General features: G+C 33.1%; 1 protein-coding gene and 1 long non-coding RNA gene across 3 annotated transcripts in view; one reads left to right on the top strand and one right to left on the bottom strand.

Moving 5' to 3' along the window:
* Nucleotides 1-15149, top strand: part of CLDN16 (claudin 16) — a 30768-nt gene extending 15619 nt beyond the window's left edge. The window contains exons 2-5 of one of the 2 annotated variants that reach the window (XM_082393372.1): nucleotides 1041-1119; nucleotides 4578-4742; nucleotides 7634-7825; nucleotides 8485-15149. In XM_082393372.1, the coding sequence (XP_082249498.1) occupies nucleotides 1041-1119; nucleotides 4578-4742; nucleotides 7634-7825; nucleotides 8485-8618 (570 nt within the window). In that variant the 3' untranslated portion in view covers nucleotides 8619-15149. Of the gene's footprint in view, nucleotides 1-1040; nucleotides 1223-4577; nucleotides 4743-7633; nucleotides 7826-8484 lie in introns of both variants that reach the window. The other variant, XM_082393371.1, reaches the window with a different exon arrangement.
* The window catches only part of LOC309629419, a 65837-nt gene continuing 63227 nt past the window's right edge, over nucleotides 12614-15223 (bottom strand). Inside the window, exon 2 of the long non-coding RNA XR_014245072.1 lies at nucleotides 12614-13266. This is a non-coding gene — a long non-coding RNA (uncharacterized lncRNA). The remainder of the gene's footprint in view (nucleotides 13267-15223) is intronic.

Below are 15223 nucleotides of genomic sequence, written 5' to 3'. Positions count from 1 at the left end.
CACAGAGCAAATATTCTCTGATATCATTTTCTTTTGCAAATCAAAATGTTTCATGTTCCTTCCTTTCTTCTCCGCGCCAGTTATAATCTCCCTGTCTTTGCATTTCTCTTCCCACTCTGCTCTGTTATTTATTCTTACTTTAAGGAAAACTTTAAGCTTTCATTTTCCAAGATAATTTGTGGTTAAATCTTACTAAACTATTTCCAGATTGCCAAGGTAATGTGAATCTGTAATCAAATCAGAACAAACAGTCATATTAGTTCTGTTCCATATGTATGAGCTCTGTCAAGAATACTTGAAAACATTTTCTGTTGGCATGTTTCCAATTCTAGAAAATCTATTTTGACTTACAGCTTATAGGTAAAGTATGAGAAGGCTCAGGACACTTGTACCTTTTAGCTCTAAGTGGATACTTAGAATCATCTGTACAGCATTTCTAAGTGATTTACGACTGCAAGGTTGTATGAAATTAATGTTCAGTTTGTTTACATCCATCTCATAGCTTAAACATTGGTAGTCCATCAGTTGAGCAAGGAAGAAGTAGTATGGTCTTTATATTTCATTTATGGTCGTCTTTATGTATAACTTTCTTTGACCATTATTTTAAATTTATGAGCCTCATATATAATAACATGTTTCTTCATGGGACTCATTGTTCATGATGAAGAAAAATTAATGTACATTCCTAATAGACTCAAGATGTCAACAGTTATCACCTATTGTTATATTGATTTTTTTTTTTTTTTGGATAAGTAAATGTCAGCATATGGTAGTGAAATGAATTGTCGCCCTATTAAACTGACTTGATGATAGAACCAGCCATAGGCATTTGCATATGTTTAATTCTGATTTTATCCATCTTAGGCATGACTTCTTCCTGTCCCCCACCCCCAAATCAGGAAGTGATTTTACTTCCTGGTGGTGAAAGCCTTGAATTGTTAGTGCTTAAGGGAAAATACTCTAAAATGCATTGTGTTTGTTGTAAATGAAATTCCGATCATGCTTGTAACCACTGTACTTTGCTATCAAACTCACAACAGCCAAGTTCTTCCTTTGATCAAGGTGAATTGAAGTGTGTCTGCCTGAATTGTTTCACACAGTGTCTTCTCCAACATCTAGGTGAGCACAAAATGCCGAGGCCTCTGGTGGGAGTGTGTCACAAATGCTTTTGATGGGATTCGCACCTGTGATGAGTACGATTCTATATTTGCTGAACACTCCTGTACGTATGCCTTAGACATCACCCTTGTCAGGGAGGGAAGACCAAAGGAAATTGAACTCAGGTTTCCATTATGTGTTTTTGTTTTTTACTATTCTATATTAAGGTTCTGTCCAGTTTTAAGTGTTTCAATTAGAAATTTAGTTTATTTCTAAAATGTGAATTGAAACATTTTTAGCATATTTTATCTTTTCCCATGTATTTATAAATTCCTTTAGGGTAAAAATATTATCTTATTCAGTTCTGCTCTCCCACGAAGGGTCTGGTATAGTGTCTTATACACAGCAGGCTTATAGTAAACAATTTTTAAATTGAAATGAAATCTTCAGGGTGCAGTGATTTTATGATTAGAATTGACCGGTCAGATGAAAAGCATTTCAGAGATGTCTTTTAGCTATGACTTAGGTCAGATAGAAAGTTTACAGTATTTCAATGGATGACTTGTTAAGAAAGAGAGACAGTGGATATAGAGGGGCAGAGACAGAGACAGAAAAACAGATAGGGAGACAGATAGGCAAAGAGAGACCAGACTGTGGGATCAGGGAATGAAAAACATTAAAATATGTGACACATTCTTAGCAGAAATAATAAAGCCATCTCCTTCACCTTCCCTACCTTTAGCTTTAAATTATAATTAGGTGTTAACAAGGCCCATGTTTCTATGAATAAAAGATTTCATAGATTGAAAAACCTTATTACTGATTCTCTCAACTCTTCTCCATACCATTTATTTATTTATTTGTGTGTTTGTTTGTTTATTTATTTACTTATTAGAACACCCAATCGTGCCAAGAAATACTGGTGCTGTTATTAAAGCAAATTGGTTTTAGTCTCTTTCAAATCAAATGATGGGTGGTGGTACAATATCACAACTTCTTTTCTCAAGATAAATGAAAAGTAAACCCTTAGAGTGTGACTTTTCCCCTGAACAGCTATTTCAGTCCAGGGAAAAGCACTTAAAAGGAGCTGTGCTCTACAAATATCTTTCTGTGCCATTTAGGATTTGAGTGCCTGAAACATTTTTTAATTCATAAAGCTTTTATTTCATTTTTTAGAAAAAGGCCTTTTATGTTTTCCTCTTTTTTCCCTTCTTGCACTAACCTAGTTCTATCTACAAAGAGGCATGATTTGGTCAATAGGAATGGGCATTCATGTTCATGTGGACCCTAGGCTATTCCAGAAATACAGTGCTATGGTTAGAGTTGAGAAGAAAATAGAAATATGAAATATTTCAAACTTTTAAATATTTGTTATGTACATTTATGTAAGAAGAAAATAAAATTATTCATAAGCCTACTACACAGAAAAAAATCACTGTTTATATTTTAAAATGGTCCTTTATCTTTTGCCTATACTATCTCACATTTGTCTTTTGATATATTTTTACCTATTACTTTCAAATAATATACTAAAAATCCATTAATTTTCTTTAAAAAATTCTATCATATGCTTAAAGACAAGAGAGATGAAAATGTGTTCTAAGAAAATAATATAACTGTACCCTCTAAGGATGTTACCTGTAAGAGAGTAGGATTTTATTTTTAGTCTTTGGTATCTTTTATACAATCACAATTAGATCACCTTTCTCATTACCTTGTATACTTAAAGTATTTAGACCCAGATGCCTTTTTTAGGGTTCCTGTTGATACTGTTAATTTTAACCCTTCTCCACCCCCCAAATCAGGGTATTTAACATTATTCTGGCAGCCAAATCTCAGATAATCTCCAAAAGGAAATTCCTGGCTGGCCAGCATTAGCAATCTCTTGCAGAGCTGCCCTCTTGGAACTGGGCTAGCCATGTGGCCCCTGGATGACACCATAGGCATGAGTCCTGTAGTTCCACAGACCATCTGAGACACACTTTGTATGGGAGCAAGGGTCAGAGAGGGGAAGACCAGGGCCCACAATGATTTCAGGGCACCCCATCCAGATAGCAACCCTGGCCCTGTTGATCCCAGGTTCCAGAAGAGGACTTAGAAAATTTCAAGGGAGGCACTCCAAAATGTGGGACCACTTGGTTTGGGGTGCTGAATAGGAAGCCCACTTATATATAACATTTGAGGATCAAGGAGATCTGCGAAAATATAAAAACTGATATCACCTAATGAGTTACATATTTTTCTCTTTCCTTAATTTGGAAAAAAAAAAAAAAAAAGAACCTTAGATTTGGCCTAAATTTGAAATTTGAGCCTAAATTTTAAAAAATAATGTCACATTTTGAGATCTTAAATATTCACCTATTAATAAGGTAGAAACTGATTTTATGCATTGATTTCCTCTCTTAGATGGATTATAAAAATATTTTATATTTGAAATGAGGAAAATTGGCCACATTTTTACAAGCCATCTATAACTAAATAGCCCCTAAAGTTGTCTCATCATTGGGGAAAAATTATTTCAATACAAGTAAACTCCAGATCACTATGAAAATAAAACATAATTATGATACCATCAAAGGAATAAATTTTATTACTCCTCTCCAGTAGCCAGCTAAAGTAACAATAGTTCTGACTTCAGATAATTAACCCTCCGCTTGTGACAACATTATTCTAGTTTTAATTTAGTGTCACTGGGACTCACAGGTGAGGAGGCTTTTACAGTTGATGGTGCTCCCATTGCAGGTGACTGCTACTATTCTACTTCTATTTACCTGATCTTCTCTTTCCTGGACTTTCTACCACATATTCTCATTGGCAATAGCTTTAAAATATGCTACGTTGACAATGCAAGGTTTAAGGATTAATGCAGGGTGTTGGCCGAGAAGGGTCACAACCTGAAGGAATAAAAGAAAATAAATAGTCTTCTGTTTAATAACGGAAGCTCCTTCTCCTTCTAAAGATCTGCTGATGGCTCCTACCTGAACTGGCATGAGATGTCTTGAAGTATTTTATTCTGCTCCCCTATTTTAACCAATTTGTTACATTTTTTTCAATAACACTTCAAACAAATGTAGTGATTATTTATTTATTGAATATTTATTGGTTGTCTTCAGAAGAAGAGATACTCTACTTTCAATTCAGCATTAAGCTAATACTTGTGAATGAGACTCATTCCAAAACAGGAGGCAAAAAGGAAATAGTTATTTAGTCCCCACCATATGGCAGGCATTTTACTAGATGGCCAACAAGACTATAATAAACAGTCCTTAACCAAATAATACTGTTGATAGTCTCATACTGTTTTTGCATTTTGTGAAAAATTAAGGGTATTTATTTCCAAGTTCATGCATATTTAAAGTCTGATTTTATTCAGTGGGCATGTGTTAATGTACGTGGTTGTCTGTTATTTGGTGTACCTCTGTGTATTAACATGTCTCCTTCCTCTGATTATGCTGAAACCACATGCTCTGATCTTCTAGTGAAGCTGGTGGTAACTCGGGCACTGATGATTACTGCAGATATTTTAGCTGGATTTGGATTTATTACCCTGCTCCTTGGTCTTGACTGTGTGAAATTGCTCCCTGATGAGCCATACATCAAAGTCCGCATCTGCTTTGTTGCTGGAACCACATTACTTATAGCAGGTATTGGTCTGGACTAGTGATGGGGATAAAGATACTCAACTAAGGTCTTGGGATGAAGAAGGGTTGCTGTTCTGAAGTAGTTCATTTTAGGATAATATTTGACTTGTTTTTCTAGATTGAAGGAATAAGGAGCACATCCACCAACCCTGCTTTCCTTAGTTTTGGAATCAGATAATTAATCTTTTGTTAATATCCCTGGTCAGGGTTTATTGATGTCCTCGAACTATTTTTTAACTATTTAAAAAGTTATATAAAGCTTTAAATTAAAAAAAAAAAATTTGTGATTATTCCTGAAGTTAAATCCTAAAATAAGCCTCCAGCCGCCACCTTCTTGCCTGTACACACCCTTACCAGTTCTTCGTGGCAATGAACTAAATTGTACCAAGTCCTGTGTTAGACTTTTCTCATGTGCCAACTCACATGATCATATCTGTAACAATAAACAGATTATGCTATTGTCTCTACTTAAGAAGCTTGTGGATAAATGGAGTTCTGAAGACATAAATCAAGCATGAGTAATAAACAATAAATCAAGAATCACTTTATATGGTGTTTATTAGTGAAACAGCAAAATTGATATTTTACTGAGGTCTGTCATCAAATTCAATTTAGTCTTCCTTTATCACCATGTCTTTTTTGGATCATAATACAAGTTGGGAGGAAGTACACTGTGAAAGAAATCAAAGTGTAGGAAGATTGAAAACCAATGTGTCCACCCTCCAGAGAGAAAACCATCTTCTTTTATGGTAGCAGCAAAAAGTTAGCAAATGCTTGCATATATATATATATATATATATATATATATATATATACACATATATAAAATGTGTGACCTTAGGCCAGTTAATCTGTCTCCTTTTCTTGGTCTGCAAATTAGGGTGAAGCCTCAGCAATAATATCTACTCCTAATTGTTGTTGTAAAGATCCCAATGTGGGCAGAGTAAGCCCATAGCTGAAAGTCTCACCCATCACATAGTCAAGAGTGGGGCCTCCCTGATATTTTCACACAAGGCCCTAAGGATCCTTAGGTTGTACTAAAAAGTCACAAGAATTTAGTACCTTTTTTTCCTTTTAAAGATATTCATTCCCATATCCAGCCTAGTGATAACATAAAGCTTTTGTATGTAACAACGTGTTCATGTAACAAATTTAAACATCATTTAATGTTTTGCAATTTTATTCTAGAATGCTTTTTGAGACATCACTAATCTACTCCATTTTTTGTAAAATAGCAAAACGAATTAAATTTAAAGAAAAATAAGTCACTGAAGAAAATCCCTGCAGGAAGGGCTAAAGAGATACTAAATTAAATTGCCAGAGATGGCCAAAGCCTTGGAATCATCATTTGAAATTAGTATACCATGTATATATTTATATATATATACACGCACACACATATATATATACACACACATAGATATATACACGTAACTAAAAGTGGGGTCTTGTTGCTCGCCGCTCAAAAGCCAATAAAGAGGTAAAGATGGTGGAATAGAAAGTTTGCTTTATTTTGGATGCAGGCAACCAGTGGGGAGGGCAGACACCTGTCCAAAGGCTCACCGGCCCCCCCCTTCCCCGACAATCGGGGGGCAAGAGCTTTTATAGGTGGAGGGAAGGGGCTCCATGTAGAAACAGCACAGGCAGCTCTGACAGTCGTCTTGAAATCGGTCATTGGTGGTCTGACCAGCATCATCTTGATTGTTTTAAGTACAGTTAATCTTCAGTTCCAGGGTCAGTTTGTTCCCATTTCTTTGAGGCCAGTTCTCGGAATTGTGGCAGCTTATGTCATGGCTACAGTCTGCTCATCATGTAGTTAACTTCTTCCACCTGGTAGGGGTTTCAGTATCTACAAAACAGCTCAAAGGATATGGCTCAGAGTACTATCCATAGTCCTTGAGAAGGAACTAAAGGTCCTTGACTTTGCTTACTGACTAAACTATCGTTGTTTTGTCCTGTCTGACTGCTTTTCTTTTCTTCTGCATTTTCTCACATCTCTGATTAAACTTATTATTTGGCTAAAGTTTTTCCACAGACAAAAGGCAGACTGAGGACATGGGGGAGAAAGGACCATAGGGTCCTGCTCCGTTTCACACACATACATATATATGTGTGTATATATATATGTGTGTGTATATATATATATATGCATATGTATATATATGCACACATATATATATGTATATATACCGTGATCTGTTTTTAAGTTTCAAAAAAAGAGTTTTCATCCTAAACCTATGGGTTACAGTATTATGGAAAAGGTGTGGTAATTTACATCCTGTTTTTTAATGGTTACTATGTGTTCTTGATCTGGTCCTTCTTAAACTTCTTGCATTAAACAATTGGGAAAATAATGCAATTAAATTGTGACTTCAATAGATATCACACACAGACTTATTAGAGAAAAAATGTGAGAGTTTCTTGGGGGTTACAGATTTCAGAAACACCATTTTCATATAGCCTTTTGTCTCACAACTCCCCACTCTTTTTTCTTACCTCTGAGCCCTGACATGAAATGTATACCTTTAAAGCAAGAGGACTCTAGTGGCATCGTTCCAAGACAATCAATTTTCAGAAAGACTAATCTGTGAGGATTAAATTTTATTTAAAATGAACAAAATTTCTTAGTCTATCCTAATATGGTGTGGGAGTGTTAGATAAATTTTCAATTTCTGCTTTAATTATTTGTTTTTAACCTCAAAGTACTAAAATGAAGGACTTTAAAAACATAGTTTCCAAATGGGTGCTGATTATGTAGCTGACATAACTTCAGTCATGGGTCTGGGGAGCCATATAATACTCTTAAATACAATACAATACAATACTCTTAAATCTCCTTGGATTTAAATTTTTAAAAGGCCTGCATTATTTTTAGCAATTTTCATCTCCTTCAGGTGCCCCGGGAATCATTGGCTCTGTGTGGTATGCTGTTGATGTTTATGTGGAACGTTCTTCTCTGGTTTTGCACAATATATTTATTGGCATCCAATATAAATTTGGTTGGTCCTGCTGGCTTGGAATGGCTGGGTCTCTGGGTTGCTTCTTGGCTGGTGCTGTCCTCACATGCTGCTTATACATCTTCAAAGGTAAGAACAAAATAAAATAGCACACTTCCTTGCCTCCAGTATCATTCCTCCCAACCCAATGGAAACACATCTCACCAGCTCAAAGTAATGTTGATAACTTGATCCCTACCTATTACCATTAGAAATTTCAGTTGTTCAAGGACAACTGATTTGCAATACTAGAACCTTACTATCCTGTTAGTGGTATATTTGTTGAAAAGAAAAAAAAAAATCCTACAGCTACAACTGTATCTAACATTCAAATATATAATTTTTATTTTGACGTGTCATAATCTTATATATCTCACTTCACCCAATCAACTAAATTTATATCTAGAGTTAAACAGAGAAGTAGACAGAAAGCCAAGTCAAATGCATACTTGTTGTTAAAGAGTGTAATGTGTTACTATTGGGTTTCTCAAAATGTCACTGAAAAAAAATAAGGAACTCCCTCTTCCCATAAGAAAGAAAAGAAAAGGAAATTACTTGACTGAATTTTAAATGTAAAAATAACTTCAAATTGAAAATCTTAGAGTTTCTTCTAGGTTCTTAGATGATTCCTTCTTATAATATTTATATTATTGCCTCTTTGGGGGAAAATGTAATTTTATATACTCTTACCCAAAAGTTTACTGAGCCATAATTATTTTTATATCGCTATGTTTATTTCTTCCAAACAGATGTTGGACCTGAGAGGAACTATCCTTATTCCAGGAGGAAAGCCTATTCAACTACAGCTGTTTCCATGGCCCCGTCATACGCAGCCCCTCGGACACAGACTGCCAAAATGTATGCTGTAGACACTAGGGTGTGAAGTGACACATATCAGTCTGTGTGTATATGTTGTTTAACTAACCAATCAATATGTTCAAGTTAATAAAATAGCTGGCCAATCCAGGAACAGTTATCTAGACTTCCTGTTCAACTAAATTAATTGCTTAGCTTAATCAAAAAGTTTGATTCTCCTATCACTTCTCCTTCTCAATTATTCTTATATTCTTCCACATTCTTTTACCCTCTCTCTCTCACATATATACACATGTACACTTTCACTGTATTTTAAGATAAGGTTGCTGGGATATAAAACTGTTTGTTGTGATATTGCTGCTAGAGATAGTGACATGTTGATATTAAAATTAAATGACACTTTAAGAATAGAAAACAACTTTCAAAAGAGGTCAGAGATTCTAATCTTTGAAAGGATTGACAAGCTCTTAGCTCTTTCCCTGGCTTTTGGCTCACTTTTTGTATTCTCAACTGAGTGAGTTATTTGATAACTTTGAAGAAGATGATTCTTCCAAATTCAAACCAGTATATCAAAACTTACCATTGCTCTGATACTGTTAAAATAGAAAAAGAAAATAACAGCTTCATGTACCAGCCACTGGTGGGAGTTAAAGATAAAAAGGTCCCCCTCCAAACTCTAAATGTCAAAAGCAAATGCTAAATTAATACCAGAGTCAGTGCTGACCTTCTTCCTCATTAACCACATTAAAGATCTGTGTATTTTTTTAATCACTACTCCAAGTTTGCCTATATATTTTCAAATATTAAACTACAGCAGTTAATACCTAAACCGGGGAGTTCACTTAGTATTGATTGAGCATCCAAATGTATCTCAAGAATGTACCATATTAGAATTTGCCAATTCAGGTGTCCTCTCACCACTGGATCCTCAGCACCCAGCAAAAGAGCTGACATATGATAAAATGTAAAAAATATTTGTTGCTTGAAAGCAATAAAGGCTCAACAATTCTCTACTGAAAAAAATCAATTTTCCTCACAAAATATGTGCTTTTTTGAAAAAATAGAATTATATACACACTGAAAGAAATCAATGAATAATTGCTAATGGGATTTTGTTCATATCCATAATATAACCATATTTCAATTTTTTTAATTGTAGAGGTTTTTTTTTTTAAGTTATAAAATTTAACCTCAGGTTTTCTGGTTCCTTGAAACTCACATGAATAGCATTAATAGCCATACAGTACCTTAACAGACTATCAACTGAACTAAAAATTAGTTCTTTGGAAAATGGAAATTTAGTTGTGAACGTCTGAAGCTCCCAAAAGAAGTGTTTCCAATTTAAAAAGCTAAAAATAATGTGAAAACGAGATGATGGAAACTGGTACATACATTGCTGAGAATGATGTTCATGACTTCATACGACATCTCTTTACTAGTATCTCAGGAGAATTTATAATCTAATCTTAGAATTAAGAGCAATTGATTCACTTTTATTTCATGGATGTTATTAACTGTAACTGACATTTAACAAAAGTAATTGTAGATTATGTTTACTAGTTATATGGGTATTATTCTAAGCATTTTAAAGCTTATTTTGTGTTGTTCTTTTTTCTCAACCTGAGCTTTTAAATTTTTTATTCCCATATTTATTTTATGATATATTGTCTGTCATGTTTTATATATTCTAATAAGTCTCTTGAAATGCTTCTGGGGAAAGCCAAGGTAAAATTAATTAAATAATTAATTAGATTTTAGAGATAGAAATTTTTCCCTCCTTAAAGGTTTCATTTCTATGAGGAAATATTTCAGAGGATTATGGTGATAATCGAAATCTATTAATGTTTTGAATATTTTTCTCAATAAAAACATTTTGCATATCCTGGGAAGAATATTAGTGTTTTTAAAAAAAAATCCCCTTGGGAATTTTCATTCCTAATCCACTGTAATCTAATGAAGCATTCCAAAATAAAGCATAACAAAGAATATACTTTGTATAGCAACTACAAAATATATTTGTTGTATAGTGAACAGCAAAATAAATATCAAATTGTGAAGAAGCAATAATTGACATAGTGGTAGCTCAACATACTCAGAAAGAAAAAAATAACATAAGCCCAAAGTATACTCATATCTGGTTATTAGGTTGAATCGTTAAAATAGCCCACAAAATTCTGAGTACTATAATTTAGTCATGTCCTGTTAATTGCAATAGGAAAAAATAAAAAATGTATAAAATGGAACAATCTTATTTACCTATCCCTTTATTAATCATGACTTTCTAATATCACATTTTTAACTGAAATTAGCCTTTTGTTATTATAAAAGTTAAATATGTGCATTGTAGAAAGTTGGAAAACAAAAACAACCAAAAATGTATCTTGTTTAAATATCATGGGACCATATTCTCTCCACCTATATCACTACTCCTAAAACCCTATTGAACATCTGCACATTCTTCCACATATTCTGTTTATACACATACACACAAAGACTATATATTCTTCTTTAAAAGATCATTCCATATCTGTGGCTTTGTAACCTAATTTCCCCCCATTAATTATCATTGTCTTTTCATAGCAATAAATGTTCATCTTATTGATAACCAATCCATGTTTAAATTTACCCAAGTTTCTCAAAATGCACCATACTACTGGTTTGTTTAAACCAGTATTTGCATTTCCTCTGATTATTATGCCCCTTAAGTCTCTTTTAATCAAGCTACATTTTTTCATCATCCCTGATTTATTTTAAAAAAAAGCAAAAAAAAAACTGAACCAGTTTTCCTACAGTTTATTCCACCTTCTGGATTTGTCTGGTGATGTCACTTAGCTTGTTTCTCTATACCTTGTGTTTTAAGTAAATTGAAATTTAAATCAAAAGGCTTTGATGGAATCAAGTTAAATAGTTTCTAAAATAAACCATAGGTGATGTGAAGCATATCTGGAGACCTAATATCTTGTTGATTTAGCCTTAATTATGATAAAGTTGTTCACTGGATTAGGGTGATGCTAATCTGATCCCTCCATTCTTCAGTTGTACGTACTTCTCCTTTAGTGACAAAAACAAGTGATTATTGTGGTGTTATTTTGGAAACCATAGGAATATCCTATTCTCCATCAACCATAATAATAATTTTAAAATAATACTTTTAACAATTGATAATCTTTATTGGAGTCAGTACATTTGTTACAGTTTGTAGAAAGATGGTTCTCTAATTCTATTTTATCTTCATCTGTAGTAAAAACTCTTCTGTAAAATAAGCCTTGGTCTCTTCATTTGAGTCTATTTAGTTACCCTGAAAAGGCAGGATAAATGCTTAAAATTCTTCCCCTTCATTTATCAGTTCACAATACAAAATAAGGAGCTGGCTTATTAGTGAGATAATATGTAATTTATCAGCCAAACAGGGACAATTTGAGAGTAGAAGTGGGACCCATTAATAATTAAATCCTGGGAAAGTAAGGAGGTACTGTCTTTCTTTTAGCTCAAAGAGTGATGCATATTATTTTTCGATATTTCTTTATATTTGAGTGTCATTGTGAACCTACATATTACCATTGATTCAATGTGCTTTGATCCATAATAACTATTATTATTATGGTACTTAAATTGTTCATCTTTGGTCTGTGTGGGCTTTTTTAAACCGGCTCCTGTGTTTTCTTGATACAGTACTTAAAAAAAATTTTTCTTTGGTAATCATAATGTTGAGGTACATCCAGAAGAGTACATGTTTACAGCTAGATGAATTTTCACAGAGCGAATATACCTGCATAATCTGCATTCATGTCAATAAATAGATTATCCTTTCCCAGAAGCTCCCTTTGCCCCACCTTCTTGTCCTTACCCTCACCGTTCTGTGGGTAACCACTATCCTGACTTCCAAAACCATAGATTAGTTTTGTCTGTTTTCGAACTACTGTATATTTAATTCTTTGAATCTAACTTCTTACCCAACATTATGTCCTAAGATTCAAAATTCATCTATATGGTTTCATGTAGTTTAGTTCACTTATTTTCATTGCAGTACAGTATTCTATTGCAGAATATACCACATCAAAATGTTTAATCCATTTTACCGGTAATGGACATTTGGTACGTTTCCAGTTTTTAGCTATTACAAATAGTGCTGCTATGAACATTCTTTGTTTCTGTTTTTTATTGAAGTGTAGTTGATTTACAATATTGTGTTAGTTTAAGGTATACAGCATAGTGATTCAGTATTTTTGCAGATTATATTCCATTATAGGTTATTACAAGATATTGGGTATAATTTCCTGTGCTATACAGTAAGTCATTATGCTTAAACGTTCTTGTACTTGATTTGGGGAGAGCTATACCTTCCCTTCTCTGATACCTAGGAGTGGAATTGCTCCATCACAGGTGCGCTTGGGTTCAGGGGTAGTGGATATTGCCAAACCATGTTCCAAAGTGCTTGTACCAATTTACACACTCACAGCAGTACATGATGTTCCACATCCTTGTCAATGCCTAATATTATCTATGTTCTTTCATTTTAACCATTCTAGTAGGTATGTAGGGGGTCAAAAAATAAAAATTTGTAGTTTTTAACTCATCTTCCTAATAACTAATGAAGCCATACACATTTTACTATGGTTATTATCTATTTGAATATTCGATTTAGTGAATTATATGTTCAATTTCTTTGCCAATCATTCTATTTTCTTTTTTCTTCAAAGAGTTCTTTATATATTCTTGATCTGAGTCCTTTATCAGATATATGTGTTACAAATATCTTCTCCTAGCCTGTGGGCTGCTTTTCCACATTATTAATGAAATTTTCTAATGACAAGTTATTTTTAATGTAGTCCAGTTCATCATTTTTTCCCTTTATGATGATAATTTCTTTGTATCCTGGTTAAGAAATTTTTGTATGCCCAAAATCGTGATGATATTCTCTTCTGTTTTCTTCTAAACTATTTTAGTGATCCCTTGTATATTCTTTTATGTATTTTCTTTCTTGTATTTAAGTATAACATATATACAGAAAAGTACACAGAGAATAAGTGTATAATTTGATAAATTTTTACAAAGTGAGCATACTATGTAATCAGCATCCAGATCAAAAATAATACTATGCCAGAATTTCAGATTTATTTTTAATATACTTCCTAGATGATTCCTATGCAGCTTGCATCGTCCCACTTAACCGACCCAAGGGTGAAAATCACTTTTAGAAAAATATCTAGGTAAAGATAATTTCCATAAAAGGAGATAGGATAATACAACTGTACAGATTCCCGATTATGTCCTTCACCATATAATTTCCTTGTTCATAGTACCGTAAACTTTAAAATTTTCAGATATACTGATATTAGAATGATCAATATATAATTCACAATTGATTGTGAATGCACACGTGCATGCACGCGCACACACACACACATCCTTACACACACAATACTTACCGGGAGTAAAATCAAGTAGAGCAATTGGAGTACAATGTTGAAGAGTTTTTCTTAGATCTCCAGAGTTTAAGTCCTCTAAACATAGGTTATATTTCATGGGTGCCTGGGATTCATAAAGATTCAATCTTCCATTTTGTTTGAAAGCATGAACAACTGTTTCTTTTTAAGTACAATAGGAATCTCTGTCACTTATTCACCTTAGGGATCAAGTTTGCTACTTAATTTAAATATGAATCCAAGTGGTTTTGAATAAATTTAAAGAACAAAATAAATAGTATCCATAACCAGTATTTTATTGGAAGATTAAAAGAGTCGAGGAAAAACATCTTATACATATCTCCAATGAGTAGGTCAATTGGCTTTAACAAATTTCTTATAAAAACGTTAATACATTTGGTTAGAATTTGTTCCCAGACAACTGAAATGAGGTCCTGAAAATACAGTTCTAAGATTTATTTTTAATTTGACAATTACTCAAACTAATAATTTTAAAATAATTGATTCTTTTCAGTTTTTCTTCATAAAAATGTATATAAAAATATAAAATATAAAAAAATAAAGAAAGGGTTAGGGTATTCCAGAAAACTTTATAATAATGCAAAATATGTAAAAAATAATAGGATGTCATCTAGATTATTATTCTATTTGAAAATTAGTCTTCCATAGTGACACCTATCGGTTTAATTATTCATATCACCTTACCCTCATTTAACTCTCATGTTAGAGAGAAGTAATCATAGAAATGGAAATCTAAGTATCACAGGGTATCTTAACTAATTCTCTGCATAGAACTAGAAATTCACACACACACACACACACACACACACACACACAAACACGCACAGAGTGATCATTGGGAATATGGCTATTTTCTTTCAAATTGTTTTTTAAAATATAAAAGAAAAAGTTTAATGTTAGAAAGGAATCACTACAATAATGATTTAGAAGTAGAGATTTAGTCCTAGAATGAATTTTTGAGGTCATCTTGTTTAACTCCCTCATTCTATAAATGTGCTTACTGTTTCAATTACTTTTGATAATAACATGATAGAAGTAAAATAGAGAAGTGGTGTGGTGGTGGTGGGATGAATTGGGAGATTGGGATTGACATATATATACTAATATGTATAAAATGGATAATTAATAAGAACCTACTGTATAAAAAAATAGATAAAATAAAATTCAAAAATTCAAAAAAAAAGATGTAAAATAGAGGATTTTTTTAATGTAAGAGGTGTCATAC

Source organism: Balaenoptera borealis (assembly GCF_965194805.1).
Source record: "Balaenoptera borealis genome assembly, chromosome: 5".
NCBI lineage: Eukaryota > Metazoa > Chordata > Mammalia > Artiodactyla > Balaenopteridae > Balaenoptera > Balaenoptera borealis.
Note: the sequence above shows the minus strand (reverse complement) of the source record. Positions and strands in the feature narration are given on the sequence as shown.